We start from the raw sequence: 24,084 nt of genomic DNA on the forward strand, positions 1-24,084 counted from the left end.
TGGAAATTTGGTGAGGTGTTTCACTCGCTTGTCTGTTTCACTCGCTTATCATGCACGTTATATAATATAGAGTAATTATGTAGTCAATCCGGGCCCAAAGCCCACATCGCACGGTGATCGCATCCAGATGACGTGGGAATTACGTCTTTCCGCTGTCAATGTCAAACACCTCGCAATGTGATGTGATGTGATCATCTGAACTCATCAAGGGGGTACCTAGACGTCCGAATCAAACTTGACTCCTGGCTCTTTCACTTCTCAGCTCGCGACACTGCATCCTATCATCTACAGGAATTAATTGATGTGTGCGGTGGTCCAAACGAGGCCCATCGTCAGGGTTTAAAGGAGACAAGGGGATTGAGACTGAGACTGCAGACACACAGGCAATATATACAGATGATGCGTCCTATTCTCGGTCTCCGTTTCTCTGCTGGCGGCGGGGCCGGCAGCGCTACGGTTCGGGTTCAGGGTCGGCGGGAGATGGAGATGAAGATGATGTCGAGGTTGTTATGGTCGCCACAGACACGGCTACAGCCACGACCACGACCACAGGCACCTGGCAGCCCTAAGGGGTGTGTGCCTCACTCTCCATCTCAATCACGGCGCTTATCCGCCATCGCGAACCCTAACCCTCACCCCCAGCCTCGCCCCAAAGCGAGACCGAACCAGATCCAGATCCAGATCCAAAAAGCACAGCAGAAAGTCCAATTACATTCCCATTCCCATTCCCATAGTCCGCAAGCAGAGCAGAAAATCCAATCAACCCAAGCGACCCAGGATAAAAGATCAGCCCAGCAGAACCGCCACCACATCGACCGCCAGTCCGACGAGGTATCCAAATCCGGCACCGACGACGCCGTGGCCGCGCAGACGTCGGTGGCCTTTGACTCCGACCACACGAGCGATTCCAACTCCAACTCCCACTCTCACTCTGACATCGACCAAGCGCGCACGCTCTCCGGTCACCAGAACGCCTGGTCGAATCCCCTAGATGCCAGTCCTGCCAACAGGAGCCTCAGCAGGGGTACGGACGAGGTGGAGAGTGGTGGTGGTGGAGGAGGAGGAGGAGGGGGAGGAGGAGGTGGCAGTGGTGGCGGCGGTGACACTAACAATAAGGACACGACCGTTTCTCGAAGCAAGTCGACATCGAAACATGGGGTAGCCGGAGCTGAGAAGAAGGCGTTTGCTGGCTCGGCTGGGCCGGCGAAGGAACCGGAGAGGCCGGCTTTGGTCAGGCCGGGAGCGAGGTGAATTGAATGGTCACAACCTACGTATGTACCTACCTATGTATGTAGCTGTATATAGTAGGGGGTAACTCAATACCTACTGACCCACCTGTATATAGTAAGGGGGTACTCAATACCTACTTACCTACCTGTATATAGTAAGGGGGTACTCAATACCTACCTATGTACCTGAATATAGAAAAAGGGTGAGTGGGAGGACGAACGAATACTTACTACCTACCTACCCGTATACCTGTACATATATAGTAAGGTGGTGACTGGGAAGAGGAAAGAATTGTAAACGTGCCATGTTATCTATCAAAGGGTCGCAGTGGGAGCGCATGCTATATAGTATACATAGGTAGCATGCCTAAACCAGCCTTCTGGTTAAAGCTTAAAGCACAAGGCTGGGAATGCCTAAGTTAGTGCCCCTAAGCCTAGGTTTGAGAAAAATACTATGTACGTACGTACGTACGTACCTACCTACCTAATTGTAGCCAAGGGGTAATTGGTGACTGGTGACTGGCGAGATGGAAAGCAAGACCAGCTATCCGGATGGGATGACTTCCCTCATCCCTACCCAGGACCAAAGGAAATGTCCATCGGCGAAGGGAAGGGAATGACTGACCAGTCAGTATCAGCATCAGTATCGTATCTGGGGACGAAGCCTGAAAATGAAAATCAAGGCAGGGATGATTCGTTTCTTCGATGAAGCTGGTCGCGTCGACACGATATCAATATCAATATCTGTACATTATCAAGTACCTTCAACCTTTACGATCCGGTTCAACTGCGAATGATGTATCATTAGGATCTGTTATTTGGGTCCCTCCGTCTATATAGTCACGCCTTCAACTCGTTTGAATCTAGAAGCTGCTGATCCATACCGGCGTTCACTTGTCTTTTCCACGATGAAATCGTATTTCTAGGACTGATGCTCGACCGGCGTGAGCCATTGAAGGGTTGTCTTGTCTTGTTGTCGGTGCTGGATTTGGAGAACCCTTTTCACTTCTTTTGGGACCTCTGCTATGGAAAGAAACAAAAGTTAGGGATCATCTTGATTCAACCAAGCTGAAGTATGAGAGGCTGACTGACCAGAAAAAGATTGAGCCATCGGCTGCTCCGCCTCGACCTTGTTTGGCACAATTCGATACAGGAGATCTTTCGCGTATGCGGCTGCGGCCATCGCTGCGTAGCCTTGCCATTGCTCGTTCTTATGTGAGTCCGAGTAGTTGCATATGCCGCAAATAACCAGGCAGGGGAAGTGATTCATCAACCCTGCTGCTTGAGTCTCAAAACAAAGAAATCCCTGTCGTGCCGCCTTCTCCCGAATCGTGGCGTCCTTCATTATCCGGTTTGCCGAAGCAATCAGCCCGTAGTGGATTGTAGGGTCATCGTCCTCCTTGGTCCTGGGGGTCCGGGAGACCAGATTTGAGGGGTCCTGACCACAGGCTTCAACACAGTCTCTTTCGTCGCTCAGAGGGTGAACAACGGCGTCCCGATACAGTCGGTCAGTACTCGGATCTGGTCGCTTATAGTTTTTACGCAGTCTAGTGTTCTTTTCGAGTGCGTCATTGATGGCCTCCTGAATCGAATGGCCATTGATCTCATATTGGGCTCTCAGTCCAACTACTGCTGTTCGCAAAATCGTGGGTGGCTGATTCAAGAATCCCGTAGCTTGAAAGTCTTGATTCTGTCTCATTTTGCCGAAATCGTACTGCAGTACGCCGCCATTGCCATCTTGAGGAGCACTGACCACAATATCACCCAGACGAATATCATGCTTTGGGCCCGGAACACCGCCAGCAGTGCCCACCATCAGCCCGATCCGAACATTCGGGAAGCTGTGCATCATGTCTCTCGCGACCGTCGCTGCGGATTGTGTGCCATGCTCCCCGTCTGGCGCCACGGCGATGACCACATTATGTCTGCCAACTCTTCCGAGTGTGTAATCGTTGTTATCATGGACGGCCACATGTTCCGGACTCGCGTGCTTCTCATCGAGGAAAGCCTGCGCAGCGACGTAATCTTTAACTATGGCGCAGATCCAGCCCACGCTATAGTTCTGAGGATTTGACATCCTCGTAGTCGTGACTCAATGTTGAGATGCCCACGAAGAACGGATCGAGCTCGAGGAAGGGATGTTGTCAGGAAGGCTGGCCCTGTTCGACCACGTCTCGGCTCGTTCTTCCTCCCCGAGGGTGACGCAGACGAGCTTCAGAAGAGGCCGGGACAACTGTATGGTTACGACTGGACAGAAACAAGGGGAATGGGAATGTTCCCATCTGTGCAAAGACATGTTGACGGTGGACGTTCAAGGTAGATTGGACATTCCTTTAGGACAGAAGGCTGGCGACCGCTTCGAGGCCATGGAGGCCATGTTTCAGGCAGGCGCTATTTGCTGGCTTGAGGCTGTGATCATGTCTGCGAGGATGGCGCAGGGAGCAGCTATGTACCTAGTACGGAGTACGGAGTACAGCCTAGGGAAGAGTAGGTAAGAGCACCTAAGCCCTAGGGCCAGCGGCAATGCGAGGCGCTCGACGAGAACTAGGAACGTGAGTCGCGAATGAGAATGATAATCAGCGGCCACATCAAGCTCGCTTCTCTGCCTAGTACCTACCTAGCACCTACCTATAGGTGCCTAGCAGGTGCCTAGTACGGGAGTACATGTACCTCCTATGCCGTACCTACCTTAGTATGTACGTACCTAGATGTACGGAGTAGGTAGTACTAGGCTTTTTTCCCTCCTTAGTGTAGCACAAATACTAGCCTGGTTAGCCTTGTGGCGCAGTGATGGTTATGTCTTCAGCTGTACTCCGTACGGATACTCAGTACTCGGTAGAAATGGTAAGCTCCCGCCACTCTCTGAAAGGTAACGGTAACCACTGAATAGATGTCGATAGTCATTAGCTGTCAATAGGACCTATCTGTCCTTGTGTACTTCTGATTTCTAGGTGGATATGATGCACGGACGTGTTCGACCGCTATTCGGCCGAAGAGACGGACGACGAACGCGCGATGGGCGGACCACCACTTGGATAGACCTGGACTGCGACCAAAGATCAGACACCACTCTTCTAAAGCAGCATTGATCAAGGAAATGTCAAATACGAGACCATGCTGTGCTATACTATGCTCCACGGAGGACTACGGAAGGCTCCGGACCAAGAGCGTCTCAACAGAACAAGGCTCAACTACAGAAGAGAGTGAACAGAACACAGATCAGCTCCAGATGCATCGACAGAACGAAAGGCACCTTTAGAAAAGACCAAGGCTTAGGAGCCCCTAGCCCCAGCCCCTGCCCCTGCCCCTTCCAGTCCCATCCCGGATATTAAATGGCCACCATGCGCGCCTGGGTCTTCCGCTCTCGTGGCCGTCCTGCCCAAGTCCTGAGCCTCGCCACGCAGCTCCCCCGACCAACCGCGGCGTCTCTGGGTCCTCACGATGTGCTCGTCAAGGTCAAATACTCGGCACTGTTCCAAGGCACGGCGATGATGATGGGTCAAATCCCGCACTTCAACAACAAGCCCTGGGTGGCCGAGGGCACCTTCTCCGGCATCGTCGAGGCGGTCGGGAGCCAAGTTGACCATCTGCATCTACAGGCCGACGACGAGGTGTTTGGCGGCCTGGCGCCACCCGTCATGCTCAAGTACGGCGGCACACTGGCCGAGTATATCGTGGTCCCCGACGAATCTGTAGTGCGGAAGCCGCCAAACTTGTCGTTCGAAGGCGCCGGCGGCATCGCTTCCAATGCAGTCACGGCGTACCAGTTTGTCCAAGTCGCGGCACTGCAACAGGGGAGCCGTGTCTTGATCACGGGCGCCTCGTCCGGTACAGGGTCGATTGTGGTGCAGGCGGCCCGGGCGGCAGTGGGTAACGACGGGCTGGTGGTTGGGACTTGCTCGGCGGCGAATGAGGAGTTGGTCAAGTCTTTGGGTGTGCATGAAGTGAGTTTTGTTTTGTATTTGCATATGAGAGGAGAGATTCATGCCATTGAGATTCATACAAGGAAGGAATCCCATGTCTGATCTTGTTTCTAGGTCATCGACTACACCAAGCACGCCGTGCTCCATTCCCATCTGGCCGAGAAATACAGTGCGAAACCCTTCGACGCCATCATCGACATTGTAGGCGGAGACTGGGCTCTCTACACCCAGTCCCCAGCCTATCTCAAACCCGACGGCATCTTTGTTTTCGGAGGCAACATGTCCATCGTCCACGGCGGAGCGAGTTTCCTGTCTGTTCTAGCCTGGGCGCTGAGCATTAGAATTGCCAGCAGGCGGCCGGTGATCCTGGGTGGCGTACCACGCAAATGCCTCCTCCATCAAGGCCAGATCAACCTAGAAAGCCTGGGCAAGGCGGCCGGCCTGATCGCCGAGGGTAAGCTGAAGCCGGTGATTGACAGTGTGTACGAGATGGAAGATGTGTTACAGGTACGGTCTTGTCTTGCTCTGTCTTTCGCCCTTACTTGACTTCTTTTCTTGGTCTTGTCTTGCTCTGTCTCTCTACTCTTCCTTGACTTCTTTTCTTGGTCTTGCTCTGTCCCGTCTTTCCGCCCTTCCTTGACTTCTTCACTTTGGCCGTAGACTTGGACATCGATCTAACTTGATGGAAACCACAATAGGGCTATGAGAAACTCGTCAGTCGCCGAGCAAGAGGAAAGGTGATTGTGCATGTGCAGGATTAGTGGGAGGATGGCGGGTAGTAGGACCATCAGGACCTTCCCAGCCTTATTCTTTAACTAGAAGGCTGGTACGGAGTATAGGTATTAGGCACACCTATGTATATAGTCTGGACTCCCCCCATACCACTTTGATACCTAGCGAACATGGAAAATTTCAACCTTTGAAGATACCGTGGCACACTGAATGGACTAGTTGGTGGCCCGGCGAAGATGAAGAAGAAGTCTAGGGTTAGGGTTAGGGTTACTAGTGCTAATACTTTAGCCACCTATTCATTTAGATCCAGTCAATCACTGTGATGGATTTCGGATCTCCTATCGCATGTCGTAATTATAAGTGTTGCTTTTGTCAGGTTCTAATTTCCAATAGGTGTCACTATAAATACTACTACGGTCTACCCCTTACCAGGCCTTACTAAGCCTTACTAAGCAGGCTGTTATTTATGATATTTCAACATCGTATCTCCCATCTTCCCTCTTTACTCTTATATTTCTGCCTCCTCCACACTTCAGATCACGCTTCGTCGTATCACCATCGACGACGACGACAGCGACACTTCTTCTTCATCTGTACCTCCTAGTGTCCAAACACTAAGCCCTAAGGGTCCAAACCTAATCATCAGTCCGTCTGTTCTGCCATAACCTGATCTGGTGGACAGAAGGCCGCCCAGCCGACAATCTCATCGTTCTTGTTCTCGTCAGTACACGCCAATAATAGCCAGATTGGCCAACTTGTATCTCAGCCATCCATCACCATTACCATCACCATCGCCATCGCCCTCACTTCAAGTGGCTTCTACTTTGCTTCCACTTAGCCACCAGAAGGTCTTATTCCCATCTCGCAGCGTCAGTGACAATGCCAACCTCACCTTCCCTACCAGACGGCTTCGTCAAGAGCTGGCCGAAGCTCCTATTGCGCGTAGAAGGCGCCTGCATCTTCGGCTCGACCATCTGGGCCTACTCGCGATCCAACCAGTCATGGTGGACATTTGCAGGTCTTCTGCTGCTCCCGGATCTCGGCATGGCAGGCTACCTGGCCAACACCGAGGCCGGGGCCGCCATCTACAATTCATTCCATACGGAAACCCCTCCGATCCTGCTGCTGTGCGCGGGATTGGCGCGCGACAGTAAGGCCGTGGCGGGGTTGGCGCTGTGTTGGCTCGCGCATATCGGCATGGATCGTATGTTGGGCTATGGATTGAAATATGGGACTGGGTTCGGCCACACTCATCTAGGCGAAATTGGTTTTCCGGGCGGAAAGGATGTCGAGACATCTCAGTAGCTGGCTTGGTCCTCAAATCATACGCCTAGGCCAGATTGATTTACCGGGCGGAAAGGGTGTCGAGACATCTCAGTAGCGTAGTTGGCCTGATCTTCATACGCCTTGTCTGGTCCTACTCCTACTGCACGGTCATACGTCTTGTCTAGTCCTCGTATCATACCCCTAGCCTACTCCTGCTCCTACTACGAGGCAATACGCCTCGCCTACTCATAGATAGGCACTGTCACTCGGCTACTTTAAATAATCAAATATCGATTCGAATACAGCCAGGACCAGGAGCCGGTGTATCCCTCTTCCACCACTCAACCGATAATCAAATATCGAATCGAATACAGCCAGGGGCCAGTGGCCTCTTCCACACTTCAGCACGTATAGTACCAGTTCGCCAGACCCTCGTTCAGCCGCTTCCCGGCTTTGGCGGCCCTATTGACCTTGAGGAAGTAGAGGTCCATGATTGTGATCATGGCGACACTGGTAAGACTGATTCCTAGGGTGGTGAACACGCCGGTCTGGGGAGACAGTCAAGGAGAGTCAAGTCAGCATAGCGTCTTGGGGTCGAGTTTGTGCAGAGAAGAGAAGATTTGATCTGGAAAGGGGAGAGAGAAGAGACAAAGGGAACAGAGGGGACAGAGAAGAGAGAGAGGAGAGAGGAGAGGAGACAAAGGATAGAGTCGAGAGAAAAGACAGAGGAGACGAGAGACAAGATAAAGTGGACGGAACCACCGTGAACGTACCGTATACTTTGGACTCTCGGACGATTTAAACGCCACGCCGGCAATGATCCCCCCCAGACCACCGCCCATCATGCACGTCGCAGTTGCGACGGAACGCTTGGATCGGCGAGTGATGTTGTTGGCCTGGTAGGTCAAGACGCCGGGGACGCAGTATTGGAGGAAGCCGATGCCTGGGAAAACAGGGAAAAGATAATGTTAGCCAGGACCAGGTTGATCAGCGGCAAGAGTTATGTCGAGATGTGACGCGTGTCGAGATGTGACATGCTGATGAGGGATCGGAATATTCAACGATAAGAAAGGCAATGTTGGGTAGAGAAGGCAAGATTCCAGAAGAGAGAAGGCAAGATTCAAGGGTAAAGTTTCAAGGGTAAAGATGAGAGAAGGCAAGATATAAGGCCAAAGATGACAGAAGACAGAAGACAAGATTCAACGGACACGTGAGAAAACAAGGAAAACAAGGCAAGCTTGAAAACAAGGCTTTTTTGTGGTCATACATACCAAGAAATGCACCGAAATACCGTGCCCCGTTCGGTTTGGCAAATGCAGTGATGAGCATCCCAGCAGCAGTCAGCAGCTGATGGACGGCAATGATGGGCCCCCGGATACGGTACTTGTCACCCAGCCAGCCGGAGGTGAAGGCGACGATGGCGGCCAGGACATAAGGCGGGGCGCTCAGCAGCTGGCTGTCGGTGGCGCTGAAGCCCATGCCGTCGCGCAGGATGATGGGCAGGAAGTACGAGTAGGCGTAGCCGGGGAGGGTCGAGGCCATGAGGTTGAAGGCCCAGAAATACAGCTTCCAGTCTTTCAGGTGGTGCAGGATCACGGCGACGTTGATCGGGTCCTCCTCGGCGTCGCCGCGGTCGGCGTTGATCCGTTCGATCACGAACCTCTTCTCTTCCGCCGTTAGGAATCTGTCGGCTTTGGTGGGGAAGTCGATGATGATGAACCATCCGCCAACACAGACTGCCATGGTGATGATGCCTTCGATGATGAAGATCCCTACAGGTTTGGGGGTCAGTGTTTGGATTGGATTGGTTTGAGTCAGGATCAAGGTCGGTCAGGATCAGGGATTCTTAGGATCACGATCAGAGCCACAGGTTGACACCAGCAGTCATACAGACAGTGCCACTGCCGATGGCACTGCCAGGTCAAACTTACACGACCATCCATTCAGCCCCGCCCGGCCGTGCAGCAGGGAGAGCACGTAGGCGAAGATAGAAGCAAAGCCTGAGGTCAGACACGACAGGATCCAGAACAACGACAGCCGCTTTCCCACTTCGTACCGGCGATACCAGCACGTAATCAAATACGTGCAGCCTGAGCAGACCAGACCGAGAGATATGTCAGCAGCGGATCGAATCGCATCAGATCAGATCATGAGGGTGTCAATGAGGCTAGGCTGGGATAGATAGATTGTCGAGGGAAAGGGGAAAGAGGCCTAAGCTCCTCTCAGAGGGGATGGATTGGTGATGAGAGTTCAAGATTTCTTCAATGTGATGAAAGTTCAAGTCTTCTTTGGCGTGACTCAGATATGCATATGCATCCCCATCTGCAGGGCAGGCTTACCAGGCAAGAAACCAGCTTCAGTGATTCCCAGCAGCGCTCTGCACAGAGCCATCATGCCCCAGTTTTTGACGAATCCCATGCCGATGAGGACCGCGCCGAACGAGGCCCCCAAGAAGGCAAGCCAGTTCGCCGCTCCGGCTTTGGGTAGCACCAGATTCTACATCATGGCATGTATGGTCAGCAGCAGGGACAGAATGGGATGGGACAGAATGGGATGGGACACATGAGCTTGGAAGAGTCGAGGTGGGATGGGATACATGAACTTGAAGGAGTCGAGGTGGGATGGAATAGAATAGTCGGACCCAAACCCAGAACAGGGAGAGGGAGAAGCAAAGGGAGACCAACACTGGGGATTTCAAACACAATATATGCCACAAAAAAAATCATGACCAGAATGGTGTAGCGAGACCCCTCGGCCAGGCCGAGATCCTCTGACATGCCCGCCACCATGGCCAGGCCCATGTTGGTCCGATCGGCCAAGGAGATGGAATACATGAGGCCGAGAATGGGAAGTAAGCGGACATCGATTCGGCGTCTGTTGGGTGTCAATAGAGTCTTCCTGTAAGTGTATATGTTGCACTGGGATCTTGCCATCTTGGATCTTGGATCTTGGGTATACATACATGATCTTCTTCTCCCTCTCCGGCCCCAGGCCGCTCTGGTAGACATCACCATCACCATCAGCAACTCTGTCACGGTGTTCTCCCTCATGAGTCACTGTCACTGTCTCTTCATGCACTCCTAGAGCCTGCTCCTTGAGATAGTCTGAGTCTGTTTCTGCCATTGTGACCGCGAGGGTGGGGTGCTGTGCTATCAACAGAGTACGCCAAGGGGACGGGCGACGGGCGAGGGAACGGATACGGAGGCTTCCAAGTCAAAGAAGACAGAGGTCAAGAAGTCAAGAAGTCAAGAGATCAAGAAGAAGAAGTCAACTACCTCCGCCAAGTAGTCCCCAAGCCCGCAAGGGAGGGGGGGGGTTTATATACCTAGGTACATATACCTCCATATCATGTATCATGTACCTGGATGGACACTGGACCTGCCCTGTCCGGACCGCATGACGGACTCAGATGGAGGCAGAGTCCTTAGCCCCCAGATTTGGGGATGGAGATGGGGATGGGGATGGTGATTGTGCCCCCTCCTGACGACAAAGACAAAGCCGCAGTGGATGGCCAAGAGTCCAAGACGTACAGCCCAGCCCTTCCAACCGAGAGAGAGATGCGAACCCCGAGTCCAGATGCCGCACTGTCTCCCAACTAGGAACTGAGGCTGGCGAGGCTGGACTGTCTGAGTCAGGCGTGGGCTCCCTCTCACCAATCAATAATAGCAAGGCATGGCCTGCATGTCTTGAACTACGGTCTATATATTTCGCCCGAGGCTGCCTCCGCACTCGACGGACAAACACCTCGGCTCGGCCCTGTGGGAATGGAGTGGACGAGTAGGCTGTAGGTAGATAGTGGAACATGGGGAACATGGGGGAACATGGAGAATTCTCCAGCTTGGAGTCACTGCCACACCGACTTTCGCCATGGATATATTTACCGAGCATGGGCCACGACAACTTCGTAGTCCTGCCGGTGAATGTTTTGGTTCTTTCACCCCAGATGGTCGGACTCAGCAATGGGCAGACGGTCTATATATTCATGGTAGATACAGCTAGCTGTCTCTGCTTTCTTTATGGAGATTGAGTGAGATTCTTTCCTACTTCTGCATTTACTAGAGAACGGAGATAATCCCTGCCACACGTTGACAGCCATATATGTATCTAGTGGTAGTATCGAACATCAAGCACGGGGAGAAGGGGATGTTCCCGCCACGGCATCAGCCTCAACTTCGACCACACGAAGTATACAGTAGACAGCAGCTCAACCTCAGCCCAGTATCTTCTACATCTAGAACGTATAGCGGAATCCCGGGAGGCCCTCAATGACCCTGTGAGTCTTGTCTGCGTTTCGATTGGCCCACCGGATATAGACCATCATTCCTAGGCATGTGGCGAGTAAAGCGAGTTGCGCAGCCTGTGATCAGATTGATCAAGAGGACTCGTTAGCTGACTGAGGCGTCGGAAATAAAACAGAGGAGTCTAGGCCGAGTCGAGACTGAACTAGAACCGGAACCGGAACCGGGCCTAAACAAACACGAATCCAAGTAGAGCCAAAGAGGACTGGCACTTACCGCTGTTGCCCAGAGTCCACCAGCGTACTTCGGGGCCTGTTTGGCGATGAAGGTGGTGCTTGCGTAGATTCCACCAATAGCACCCGCGGCGATTTGAAAGCCAGAGGCCACCCTGTTTGTCCAGATTCGTCAGCTGGGGCTCTCATACAGATGTTGGACCGCCTTGGAGACATGGAGATCCAAGGCATGCACTTGAGGTATTGTGGAGGGGGAGACGGAGGCCCGACATACGCTCTTGTATCTTGCCCACGAATGTTATTCGCCTGCCAGGCCAGAATGGCCGGCAGGTTGCCGTTGGCACCCGCAACGCCGAGGAAGACGCCAAAGTATCGAACCGAGTTGTTTTTGCAATATTCGACCAGCATCAGCCCCACGATGGTGACGATGGAGTGGAGGGCGACAAAGGGCGCACGGAGCTTGAGATGGTCAGCTAGATACGACAGGCCGAAGGCGTAGAAGATGGCTGCAATGTTGGGAGGCGCCGACAACAGGTAGACCTTGGTGGTGGTGAAGCCCAGTCCCTGCAAGATCAGCGGCGTGAAGTATGCAAACGCGTACACGCCGATACCCGCACACATGAACTGCAACGAGTACACCCACAGCTGCCACTTGCCGAGCGTGGCGATGACGTGTTTGGGAGTGATCTTGGTATACTCGGCATCGCCTCGATCCTGTTGAAGTCGGTCCTTGATGATTTGCACCTCGTCGGGGGTCAGAAACGGCCGCCGCGATAGGTGCACCTTGTCCGGGAAATCCACGATGAGCCAGTACCCGAGAGGCGCGAGTACCACGGTGATCAATCCCTCGACGATGAAGATCCACCGCCAGCCAAGGTAGCCTCCCGCACGGATCTTCATCAGGCCGTAAGCCAGGATGTTGCCGAAGCCGCCAGCGAGCAGGCTGATGGCATAGAAGGCCGACATGCTATTGATTTGGGAACAGGTTAGCCCGAATGTCCATTAGGCTTGGTGACCGTCGTCCGACAGGACCCCTTACCGCTTCTGCGTTTGATACCGGTCGTACCAGCAGCTGATCAAGTACATGCACCCAGGACTGGTTTGCGTAGCACAATTAGCTATGAAATGAGCACCAATGCAGGATGGAACTGAACGTACATGAAACCTCCCTCGAACGCGCCCATAAGGATCCTACAGCCCACAATGACCTTTCAACCGTAAGTGACATGTCCTGTCAGAGGGTCCGGGATGACTGTACCGTCCAGGAATGGGCGAATCCCGAGCCTAACGGAAACACGATCGCAGTCAGCCTTGTTCTAGCGATCTAGACCAATGCAATGATCCGACAATTTGCAGCAAAGAAGCCAACTCACCTAGCACGCTCATTCCCCAGGCGAATGTCAGGAAGGATAGCCACAACGCTGCTCCCACCTTTCGGAGGGCGATATTGCTGGGGATCTCAAACAGGAAATATGGAACGAAGAACACCAGCAATGCCACTGAATATCGATTTCCTTGGAGAAAATCGAGCTCCTTGCCCATGCCAGCGATGAGAGCGACGGCCATCTGTACAAGTCCCAAACGACATGTTAAATGGCGGTGTTTGGACAAGAGTTGTAATGTGACTTACGTTGGAGCGATCGATCCCACTGACGGCGTACATTGCTGCAACTATGTGTGAGCTTCCGTCCGTTTGAACATGCACATTACATACCACCCAGCACTGGAATAAGACGGATGTCGACCTTTCGGCTGATTCTGGTTAGCACTCCTATCCGAGCATGCTGTGCTGGCTGCCATACCAAACTTGTCGCCGTCGCTTTATCAGTGCAACATCGTCGATCTCGCTGGTGCTCAATGCCGGGCTGTGTTTGTCTTCAATCTGACTGCCATTTCCGACCACGTGGGCCGAGCCCTTCTCCTCCACGAAATACGACTGCGTGTCCTTGTCGTCTATAGACTCCATGTTGGGCGGCTGAGGTCCAAGGATCGATGACAATATGAATTTGAAGTGTTGTCAGACGAAACGACGGACTGCGATACCTCCACAAACATGCAACGGGAGCAAGGGCATGCGTCCAGGGACTCCATCCAGTATTTAAAGTCAAAGACGCGGAAACCGAAGGCGAAAGGACAGCGGAAACCGGAACCTTGCATATTTCCTTGTCGGGCCATGCCATTTTCTCCGCAAACCTTGAGACCATCACATGAGGCTCCAGTCGGATCATGCCGTCGAAGCCCAATTGAACCGGGGTGCTAGGCTGGGGTATTATCTGCGTGAATGTCGGCAAATGATAGGTCGGGTGCTCCTTGGACCCCAGGATTCCTCGCCACCTCGGGCACATGAGCATGAGGCTGCGAGGCTCGGGATCAATTGACACCCGACCCGTCCCCTCCTAATTCGCTCGCTAAATAAATTTTGCTATCCCCTGCACCAACTACACCGAAGGCGATTGTTCGCTGGAGCAATGGATTGGTTAGACCGGATCAACGGCACCAGCGACATATCAAGGATGCAGTCAAGCGAGGCCGGGCTCACAATCGCGCAGCCAGATTGATGGCTGGCTTTACCACCCACACAGTGGATAAGAGAAGAATGTACATAACTTTTAGATGGCCATTCCGCCCAGTGACATATAGTACTGTGCAGAGTAGTAGGGTCCAATCGTCTTTTTGTCCTGATCTGGACTCGGCATTCTTCTTCGATTCGGATCTTTGCTATATATACCTAGATGGCCATTTTCCGTCGCCACGTGGCTCTTTCAACCATCGCTAGGTAACAGTGTTGTCATTGGTGATTTCTGACCTCTACTATCTTACTCCGTTGGTGTTAGACCACACAAAGGTGGGTGATATAGACGGCGAGAATGAAGAGGTCCAAGCAGAAAGTGAATTGCTGGAGATCACAGATGGAGTTGTGGCGTACGGAGTATACATTAATAAAAAAAGGCGACTGCCTTTTGATCATGTACCACCCAGTCAGCGCGCGCTGAAAGATGGACGATACCAGCAAGATATCGTACAGAGTACTCCGTACCTAGGATACAGAGGATCCAGAGTATAAGGTACATAGGTAGGTTGTGAATATAACCTCGACGCCGCTTTACGGCGTCAAGTCACGGGATAGCGGTGGGACACTATTTGCGCCAAGCCACTAGGATGGATCTAGGGCGGCAATACTTTTGTCCCAAACGGGCGGCGGTCAAGTCCCTCCTTCGAGACCGTACATATCACATACCCCGCGACCATATTGTGGCTCCCGGTCCTCATCTTCCATGGCCGCATTCTTTGGATAGCTCGAACTTCCATTGCCACTTCTGTGGCTCGGTATCACCATGTCCACCACACTGACAATCACCAGATCCCACCACGAGTCTCTGTCGCCTGCCCCGGAGACGTTTGAATTGAGCCTCAAGACTCCTGGAAGGTCGTTACGAGAACTCTCACGGCGGGTGGCGGGTGGCTCGACGCCACAAGAGCGCTCTTCTCACCCTTCACCTCTCTCAGATGAGGAGGACAATAACCAGAGTCATCATGTCAGACACGACGTTCCTCCGCCCGCCGGTTCTTCCCACTCCGTCACGCAGCGGTGGAACCGACCGACAGGAAACATCGGCCGACTTGGATTCGCATGTTTTTCATTTATGGTTGCCGGCCTGAACGATGCCGCCGTCGGCGTAAGTAACAACTGATTCATTTCTATCTTGCTGAACGTTTCGGTACTGGGCACCATGACTAACGGAAACTTTACTAGGCCTTAATCCCATATGTACGCTGCTCCAGGGCCTCGAAGTCGCTCGCCGACTCGACATAGCTAACCTCCGTCCGTCGTGCAGTTAGAGAGGTACTACGACCTCAACTATACCATCGTCTCACTGATCTTCTTGACGCCGTTTTTCGGCTACTCCGTCGCGGCATTCACCAATGCCACGATCCACGCCAAGTTTGGCCAGCGCGGAATAGCGATCATGGCGCCGATCTGCCATATCATTACTTTCGCCGTCTTGGCTGGCCATCCGCCCTTTCCGGTGCTCGTGGTTGCCAACACCATTTCCGGCTTCGGCAACGGTCTTACCGACGCATGTTTCTGTGCGTGGGTTGGGCTCATGGACAACGCCAACGCCGTCCAGGGCCTCATGCACTCATGCTACTCGATCGGCTCCCTGTTTGCGCCCTTGATCGCCACCTCGATGGTTGTCAAGGCCGACCTGCCCTGGTATGATTTCTACTACTTCATGGTACGTCTTTGCCCTCGGTGCACGCCATGCCTTCCCGTCCCGTGGATTTTGTCCTGTGAGGTGGGCGCAAGAGAAGAGCCTGGCAGTCCCAATCCAATAGACACCACACGCTAACCCATTACATTGTGACAAAAGACTGGTGCGGCGGTTCTTGAGCTTGTCGGGCTGAGTTTGACATTCTGGCGAAAGACCGGTGAGGTGTATCGCGTCGAAAACCCTCGAGAGAACGACGCCAGAGGTGGCCGCACGAAGGAAGCACTCAAGTCCAAAATCACCTGGCTATGTGCAGCCTTCTTTTTCATATATATGGGCATCGAAGGTACGTTGATGCAGGCCCGGGCCTCTCCCCTCTCCTCTCCTCTCCTCCCCTCTGCTTCTCAGATGCAACCCAGCCAGGTTAGGTAATCTTCTCTTCCGCAGAGAAGTTGACCGAGTCCGAACTGGCACCTCTATTTACAAGATTGCTCTTACCTGTTAAGGGTTTTTTCTTTTCTTCCTTTTCCTTATTGCCATTTGCTAATGTTTCACTGTTTACAGTCGGTCTCGGCGGCTGGATCGTGACATTCATGCTCCGGGTGCGCGGAGCCTCGCCCTCAGTGTCGGGCTATTCCGCCACCGGCTTCTGGGCGGGCCAAGCTGTTGGCCGGGCCTCGCTGGGCTTCGTGACCCAGCGCTTCGGAGAGCGGCTCTGCATCATCATCTACCTAGTGTGCTGCCTGGCGCTGCAGCTGGTCTTCTGGCTCGTGCCTCAGTACATCGTGTCGGCCGTGGCCGTCGCCTTCCTCGGCTTCTTTCTCGGCCCCCTGTTCCCCGGCTGCGTCATGATGGCCGCCAATCTGTTGCCCAAACACATCCACGTCAGCGCCATCGGCTTCGGCATGGCCTTGGGCGGCACCGGCGGCACCATCTTTCCCTTCGTCATCGGCGCCATTTCCGCCAGCAAGGGCGTCAAGGTGCTGCAGCCCATCATACTGTCGCTGATCGCCGTGCTTACCATCGTATGGTTGCTGTTTCCAAGGGTCAAGAAGAGGGAATGACTTGACACGGCCAGAGCAGTGCTGTGCTGTCTGGCATTGATGAAGATGAAGAAATGGCAAACCCCCCGGGGCCAAGGGGCAACCCGCTATACATAATTAAACCATTAAAAAATATCGCCAGGAAATGGTGAAAATGCACAGAAACAGGCATGATCTCGCTTCGGTGAATGTGAATTCACCCATGTTGGCACGATCAACCCGACGCAATACACAGGAAATTAATGAGGTCTGCTAGGACGAGGAGATGTGTACTTACATACATATGCATAGATCTTTCTGCATATTCGCTACAAGACAAGATCAACGATATCAGACGCATTAATAGTACTCGCCTGGGCGACAGCCTTACTTGTACCCATACCCACAGCAGACTACGTATTGATAAAGATTGCAAGGATTGATGGTATTGCCCGCTTCCTGATAGCCGCTTCCTGATAGTTGCAAGTTTCAACCCCTGGGTATCTAGTCACTGATGCGTAATAATCCATTCATCTCATCATTTCATCAAGTAGGTCCAAGGGCAAGCCCCCAAATCCAACTACTTTGACAACGCATGGCAACTGGTCCATCCCGCCCATTGTACAAATCATCTCAATGAGTTTCGTGTCATCTTTCAGACCTCGCCAAAGAGCCGCCATCATCCACCCTGGCTTGTCCTCAACGACTCGGCATGAATGCAGAAGGACTGACAGTAAAGACCAAGTGTAGGAGCAGCGACACCATTGAAGTCATCTCAACCACGAGTCCAAATTTAAACGCGCGCTCTCTTTCGGCCTAGATCTACCTCGGTATCATCCTCGACCGAGCTTAGTTTCCTTCCCTTGCTGCGCGTAGTTGGCGCATGTGCTTTGGGGTCTTCCGCCGACCCTGGCGTTGTTATTCCACTGCTCGGCACGCTCTCGACTCGACCACCCCCATCATTGTCATAGTCGCTTGCGGTTTCGAACTTCATGTTTGGGTATTGGTCACCGCCTGGATCAATCCCGCCTGTGGTGCCGTCAAGCCCAAAGTCATATTTGCCAGAACTGCCTGACGCGGCCGGGGTCTGGTTCAGATTCCCAAAAAGCTCATCGTCGTCCTTGTAGTCAACAAAATTGAGATCGTCAGTCGCCCCAGTGGTGTGGCCTGGGCCGAGTCCTGTGTTTCCAAACTCGTAGTTTCCAGCGCCGTCGCTCGGGAAGTCCGTGAAATAGTCATTGTGGTTGAGGAAATCATCAATGTCGAGTGGCGGTGGAGGAAGAGGCTGGCCATCTCCAATCCCCGGAATAGAGCCTGTCGGGCTGAGCGGTTGTAAGAGATTTCTCAAGTTCTGCACACTTTTGTCTTGCTCGGCTTGCAGTTTTGCGAGCTGTTCAAGGTCCGCCTGAGTGCTCTCTAGGCGCCGGTGGAAGTTTGTAGGACCGGAAGGGGGGGTTGAATTGATCAGTGCGTTGTCCTTACCCGGTGGTTGGTTGGTTGAGTTGTTGATCATCCTCAGAACATCAGCACGCTGAGATGTACTCAGGGGTCCAGACCCACTGGACGATTCGAGACTGTTGAGGACATTGGAGAAATCTTGCGCTGGCGAGGTAGATGCACCCGAGGGACTGCTGGCATTGTTTCGTGCATTGGCATTTTGGATCAAAGACATCATCTCACGTTGAGGTAGATCACGGGCCTGTGTCGAAGCTTTCCGAAGGCCAGGGGTGTTGGGTTTGCTGGCCCCCGGGTCGAAAATCTCCTCTATATTCGGTGAAAGTGAGGATTGTTGAACATTGCGGAGGGGCTGTGTGCTGGATGGGTATGGGCTGTTGGCCGGACGCGGGGAAAGTGTGGTTGCCCGTCCTTGCCGTGCGGTTCCATTCGTGAGTAGGAGGGGTTGCTTTTTGAATGGTTTCTGTAAATCACTGTCCAGATTGACATCATTGAATGCATAGTCTCCGACGTCGACAACGTTGCCTTGGCTCGTGGCATCGACGGGTATGGCATTCGTGAAAAGACTCGCAATCCCTTGAATGCCGTCATGGCTTTGGATGCCGCGGTTGTAGACTGTTGCGAGGAAGGTCAAGATGGCATTGATTGAGTTCTCGTGACGGTTGTGCTGCTCTTGAAATGTTGCAGCTTGACCGTACAATTGCTCGTGTTCGCGCTTGAGAGCTTGCATCATGCGAGAGATCTGAGCTTGCTGATTTCTGATGGTGGCAAGCTCTCGTTGCACATTTTTGAATTGATCTTGCGTAAGAGATGTGTCCGGATGCCTCAGCGCGAGTTGACCTGGTCGGGAGCGGACACGATTTTCTGCGCTGTTGTTGGTGGCATCATCTGTGTATTCGTCAACATCTTCTTCACCTTGGTCATTGTCGGTCTTGCCCTTCCGCTTCGAGGTTGGTCCACCAACATTCTTCGGCTTTTGAATCAACCACAAGAGGTCTGGATGACCTCGGCGGAAGTACGGATTGGAATATTCACTTGGACTTTTGTTCTTTCTTTCGCTGGCCCTCATGGAGTTATCGGAGAGGCCCACCTTTTTGTGGAAGCCATACATGTTGAGCTGCCGGACAAACGAGGCGTAGTTGTTGTGTTTGAACAATTCGGGAATGAGGGTTTTGGCAAATTCATCTTCATCGAGGACAATGAATGAACTACCATCGTCTGACCACCGGATGAGCTCGGTATTGCGGCCATCTTCTAGAAAACTGGGTTCAGGTTAGCGATATTGTTCTTGTACACGCACTTCAGCCCCGGGGTATCTTACCTATTTAGTTTTTGGACGAAGGGTGGAATTTGCTTCCTCTTTGCTTGCGCTTCCCGTTTGGCGATTTGTGCTCTGGCCTCGAGTTCCGCAATATCATCATTTGCCCAGTCGGCCTCGGCAGGATGCGAGTCTCCATTCGCCGTATCAACCCAGGCATTGTTATCTTCGCTTATGCGGCCTCGAGCGGCAAGTTGGGCTACGGGTCTGCGAGCGAGTTGATTTGATGGCTGCGGTAATGATTGCGGCAATTGGGTGGGTTGGACAAACGCATTGCCGTTGATTGCATAGGTATTATCGTTGTACGGGGCAGCCGGCTGCCCGGTTTGCCCCCAGTGAAAGAAATCATCATTTGAAAGGCTTGGACCGAGACCATCATTGAAGGCCGGAATGGTAGTCGGAAGAGGAGAAGTAAAAGGTATAGGATCTGCGCCTGGAGCAGGACGCTTTCGGGAAAAGCCTTGGGATGTCATTATTGAGACAGTCGGGGGGAGGACGTGGGAGGGTTGATTGATTGGGGTCGTTCGCTCCGATTGAAAAGATTTCACACCACTAGACGTGATGGGACCTCGATCCTAAGCAGAAGATGGGCCGAGAGCGGACTGGTTTTGGAAGAGGCTTCGAGGCGGATCGGATCAACTCTTCAATAGGTCATGTAGGTTGGAAGTGCGCAAAGACCTCGAAAGTAGGCCGCGAGGATGAAAAGGACGGCGGTCAAAATCGTAGGACGGCAAAGATGTTGCGTGATAAGGCGAGCCGGCCTACAAATCCGGACGGTTTCGAGAGCAGTCAACTGAGGGGTGAGGGGAGGGAAGACGAGAAGAGGTTTATATTTGATATGGACGCAGGTATGTTACAACAGGCCAGAACGATCACGATCGAGATGTGATCGCAGGCTGGTTTCGGTCAAGTGAGGGTAGTGTAGTGTGTTTTGGCGGGCTCTAGACTGGAGAGGCGGACGGACGACAGTTAGGCAGTATGACATCGCCGACCGATTGGCCGCTTCCCTCCGGGTTTGGGTTTGGCTGCGGTAGTACGGAGTATCCGTACGCAGGCTGTGATCTGACTGAGAATAAGCGATCTCTCGAAGCGCAAATACCAAGCCTGCTCCACCGTTGCCCGTTGCGCCATACTAGTACTAAGGTACGTACTGAGTAGACTTTTGAAGCTGTGAACACTGAACACGAAGCCAGGGTTTCTTGCGCAGGCCGGGCCACTGTACGGAATAGTACTGCCTCCTCAGTCATCCTGCCAATAATCACAGGCCACCAATCCTTCCTACCACGGCTAGTAGTCTGCTAGACTCTGCCTCCAGCCTTGCGGAACAAGCCGGATGCAAAATGACGATAAAGAGCATATGGAATTCTTCACTTCTGCCTGTGTGCAGCGTCCGCTCTCAACTGTCCAGGTTCCTAGACATTATTTGCGGTGAGTACCAAAAGAAGCAGACCAGAACGACACCGTGCTCCAGCTGGCCGTCTCTCCGCGAGCAACAAGATATTTCTGCCACTTATTGTTTGTCGACACCATGGCTCTGCGCTCCTTACTCTAGCACGCACGTTACTACTCGATAGTCTAAACTCTGTCTCATAAGCCGCACAACCTTTTCTTCATAAGCGATTGAACGCGGCGCCTGACACCCAACGAGACTAGGAATCGAGAGGAGAAGGAGGGGCGGAGGTCCACAGAAAAGGCCTTATGAAGTGCTAGCTTCAATTTAGCGCTGCCTATATTGTACATGGTCAGTCTTTTCCGTCCGCACAAACGTCTCCTCTGGGGACTGTCAAACCCGGATTAAATGCTACGTGTAGGCACAGGGGTAAGGTGTGTGTTTCGGATCTCATGTCCGAACCCATATACACGGAGCTCTACGGTTTGGGTTGGCCAATCATTCTCCTGAAGTCCGCCATTGTCCTCTCCCATTGCGCTGGATGCAACTCTGCATATTGTCTGGCCTTTTCTACTGCTCTCCAGTCTTCCTGCATGTGCTGTGTCTTCTTGCTCCCGTTGAGAACAGTAATGTTCCCAAGTCCAAGGACGAGACAGTACAGGGCTGACTGCGGACTGATGCCTAACTGGTTCGCTAGAGCGCCTGCCTCTTTGGACCACACCAGTGCGGGATTGGCGCTCAGAGTCCAGAAACTCTGGTAGATGATATTGTGGTCCTTGCAAAACTGGCGGACACCAATGTCAAATTTCGTGTTGGGGTAGAAGCGGTTCTGCACCACACTCGGCTTGATGGTTGATCGCTCATACAGATCCATCAGTGTGAAGAGGTTGCAATTGGAGATGCCCAAGTTTCGAATTTCGTTGGGGACATATTGCTCCAGTGTCTGCCACACTTCCAGAGTCTCGTTGAGGGACTGCATGGGGGAGTGTAGGACAAGAGTATCAATGTACGGCTCTGCCTCATCATCGTCCTTGACGACATTGGCAAAGTTGAAGTTCTGGAGGGACGACATTACTGAAGCGTTGACTTGATCCACGACTGGGCTCGTAGGATCATAAGGCATATCGTCAGGATCTTGTCCGCCAATACTAGTGAACTTCGTCTGCAGGTAGAGGTCCGATCTCTTGATGAGTCCATCTCTGATAGCTCTCGAAACCCCGGCGGCGACTAGGTCTTCTCTGTAATGCTTGGGTTGAGCAGCAGTGTCGATAGCAGTGAAGCCGTTGGATATTGCCTGATAAACAAGTTCATTGGTGGCGTCCTTCTTCCACGCTGTGCCGTAGACGAAAGCCGGGATGAATTGCTTGCTGGGTAGGTGAGGCGCATGTAAGGCCAGTTTCTCGAAGAGCGCCGACGCTGCCATCTTTGTATCTCGACAGACCTAATTTGACCACTGTGACTTTATCACGGCAAGTCCGCGCTCGCTTGGGGAACGCCCGATAACAAGACTTGAATCCTGGCGCTTTGTGCAAGGTATTCTGGACCTGTAGTTGATGTAGGAGACCGCCCCTGCCGGAACAGATTGGGTGAGTTCAGGACTGCGCTCGAGAACTTGCAACAACAGCCAACTATAGCCATGACCCGAAGAGGCGCCACAAGCAGAGTCCCACTAAATCGGTCTCTTTGTGCATGGAGTACTCGGTACGGATACTCCTTAAATTCGATCTGGGCAATCGCTTTTTCCCATGACAATAAGTGATTGTTTGACGGCTGTCGAGTCAATGAGCTTGCTTATTTGATGATCTGATTGGCAGATGGACAACAAATGCCGGCCAATCCCGTCTCCCGCGGCTGCCTACGATCGAGCGAACAATGTTTGCAGAATCTATGCAAGGCCAACCCATGCCGGGGAGCCTGAGGCTACGAACTGCAGCAGGGGCTAAGGGGCGTCCCGGAGGCGAGCCCCGGGCTGGCCGGGCATGTATGGATGACAGGATGTACGTATGTCGTGTGACTGCCCCAGACTTCAGACGCAGGGCATCCCGATCATGTATCACAGACAAGGTCTTCTTGTCGGTTTTCAACTGAAGAGTTGCGAAGACGCTAGACAGCTGCGGACCGTGACAGGACTCTTCTTACACCATCTAGCATGTCTAGCAGCCGAAAGGCCTCGTCCTCCAAATCAAGACTGCTTTGGTCACGAGCCCGTCACATAGGCCCCTAGATGATAACGGCAGGGGATAGAAGAGTAGACTTGCCACGCTCATAGCTTCGTTTGACTAATTATCAGGTACTCTCCACGAAGCGTACCAGTGGAAAGACAGTACTCCGTCCTCCGTAGTGTGATGGTATATCAACGGTTCGCGGCGAGTAATCCACCAAGTCTACGTCCCACTGCAAAGTGAGTGGTGGCTCCCAAAATGAGGCAGAGCAATAGGACTAATGATGCCGGGAAGGTAGAGGAGACTCGAAGTCCAAGACACTCGTTGATACTGCAGGGTACTAGCTGATTCGGGCGAAGGGGCTTGAATCGAGATTCGACAAGAATAGGGGAAGTAGTTGGAAGTGAGGCTCCGATGGTTTGGATTCAGCAGGAAACGCTGGTGGCAGTGTACTCCGTAGGAGGGCGACTTTGCCTGCGCGATCTGAAACCGAGATTTCCAGGTGGCAACCAGCGTCATCAGAACAGCGTGGGCTGGGACTGCGAGTGGATTCTGTGGGAAGAGTGTCAGGAGGTCAACAGGGGTTGGGAGGTCAGAAGGAGGCAGTTTGATTGCACTCGACGGTGTGGAGGGAGGCTCGATTTGCGCGGCGGTCCGACGGGGACAACTGCAAGGTCCGGCAGACAGATACTGATAGGCTTCAAGCGGAATCTTTGAGATCGCCCACGGCAAAGAACATGTAAAAAGGAAGTTGATATCAAGGTTTCTGGCTGGTCAACAGATGCATGCCTCGAAAAGCAGTGGAAGACTGATTCCAGCAGCGCAGGCCAGCAATTAGGAGGACAGCCATATTCAAGTTGGCGAACGGGGCGCTAAGCATCACCTAGGGTTAGTGGCCCAGTTGG

The 24,084-nt window shown here is 52.8% G+C and overlaps 9 protein-coding genes across 9 annotated transcripts; 4 read left to right on the forward strand and 5 right to left on the reverse strand.

Moving 5' to 3' along the window:
- Positions 1-399: 399 nt before the first annotated feature.
- A1O3_00435 (uncharacterized protein) lies at positions 400-1,251 on the forward strand (the record flags this gene model as incomplete). The annotated part of the gene is made up of 1 exon (XM_007730585.1): positions 400-1,251. The coding sequence occupies one exon, from the start codon at positions 400-402 to the stop codon at positions 1,249-1,251; it is 852 nt and encodes a 283-aa protein (XP_007728775.1).
- Positions 1,252-2,271: 1,020 nt separating this feature from the next.
- Positions 2,272-3,306, reverse strand: A1O3_00436 (uncharacterized protein; the record flags this gene model as incomplete). The annotated part of the gene is made up of 1 exon (XM_007730586.1): positions 2,272-3,306. The coding sequence occupies one exon, from the start codon at positions 3,304-3,306 to the stop codon at positions 2,272-2,274; it is 1,035 nt and encodes a 344-aa protein (XP_007728776.1).
- A 1,264-nt stretch (positions 3,307-4,570) lies between these two features.
- On the forward strand, positions 4,571-5,913 carry A1O3_00437 (uncharacterized protein; the record flags this gene model as incomplete). Its single annotated transcript, XM_007730587.1, has 3 exons — positions 4,571-5,173; positions 5,267-5,659; positions 5,851-5,913. The coding sequence occupies 3 exons, from the start codon at positions 4,571-4,573 to the stop codon at positions 5,911-5,913; spliced, it is 1,059 nt and encodes a 352-aa protein (XP_007728777.1).
- An 850-nt stretch (positions 5,914-6,763) lies between these two features.
- Positions 6,764-7,189, forward strand: A1O3_00438 (uncharacterized protein; the record flags this gene model as incomplete). Its single annotated transcript, XM_007730588.1, has 1 exon — positions 6,764-7,189. One exon carries the CDS (start codon positions 6,764-6,766, stop codon positions 7,187-7,189), a length of 426 nt encoding a protein of 141 aa, XP_007728778.1.
- Positions 7,190-7,551: 362 nt separating this feature from the next.
- Positions 7,552-10,273, reverse strand: A1O3_00439 (uncharacterized protein; the record flags this gene model as incomplete). The annotated part of the gene is made up of 7 exons (XM_007730589.1): positions 7,552-7,698; positions 7,924-8,093; positions 8,422-8,922; positions 9,082-9,240; positions 9,490-9,646; positions 9,835-10,024; positions 10,113-10,273. 7 exons carry the CDS (start codon positions 10,271-10,273, stop codon positions 7,552-7,554), a joined length of 1,485 nt encoding a protein of 494 aa, XP_007728779.1.
- A 1,299-nt stretch (positions 10,274-11,572) lies between these two features.
- Positions 11,573-13,187, reverse strand: A1O3_00440 (uncharacterized protein; the record flags this gene model as incomplete). Its single annotated transcript, XM_007730590.1, has 7 exons — positions 11,573-11,593; positions 11,665-11,776; positions 11,896-12,588; positions 12,661-12,717; positions 12,780-12,829; positions 12,880-12,905; positions 12,995-13,187. The coding sequence occupies 7 exons, from the start codon at positions 13,185-13,187 to the stop codon at positions 11,573-11,575; spliced, it is 1,152 nt and encodes a 383-aa protein (XP_007728780.1).
- Positions 13,188-14,956: 1,769 nt separating this feature from the next.
- Positions 14,957-16,896, forward strand: A1O3_00441 (uncharacterized protein; the record flags this gene model as incomplete). The annotated part of the gene is made up of 5 exons (XM_007730591.1): positions 14,957-15,298; positions 15,376-15,390; positions 15,458-15,859; positions 15,995-16,178; positions 16,397-16,896. 5 exons carry the CDS (start codon positions 14,957-14,959, stop codon positions 16,894-16,896), a joined length of 1,443 nt encoding a protein of 480 aa, XP_007728781.1.
- A 751-nt stretch (positions 16,897-17,647) lies between these two features.
- On the reverse strand, positions 17,648-20,100 carry A1O3_00442 (uncharacterized protein; the record flags this gene model as incomplete). Its single annotated transcript, XM_007730592.1, has 2 exons — positions 17,648-19,571; positions 19,631-20,100. 2 exons carry the CDS (start codon positions 20,098-20,100, stop codon positions 17,648-17,650), a joined length of 2,394 nt encoding a protein of 797 aa, XP_007728782.1.
- Positions 20,101-21,495: 1,395 nt separating this feature from the next.
- A1O3_00443 (uncharacterized protein) lies at positions 21,496-22,440 on the reverse strand (the record flags this gene model as incomplete). The annotated part of the gene is made up of 1 exon (XM_007730593.1): positions 21,496-22,440. The coding sequence occupies one exon, from the start codon at positions 22,438-22,440 to the stop codon at positions 21,496-21,498; it is 945 nt and encodes a 314-aa protein (XP_007728783.1).
- Between the last annotated feature and the right edge of the window lie 1,644 nt (positions 22,441-24,084).

This window comes from Capronia epimyces (assembly GCF_000585565.1).
Source record: "Capronia epimyces CBS 606.96 chromosome Unknown aczIQ-supercont1.1, whole genome shotgun sequence".
NCBI lineage: Eukaryota > Fungi > Ascomycota > Eurotiomycetes > Chaetothyriales > Herpotrichiellaceae > Capronia > Capronia epimyces.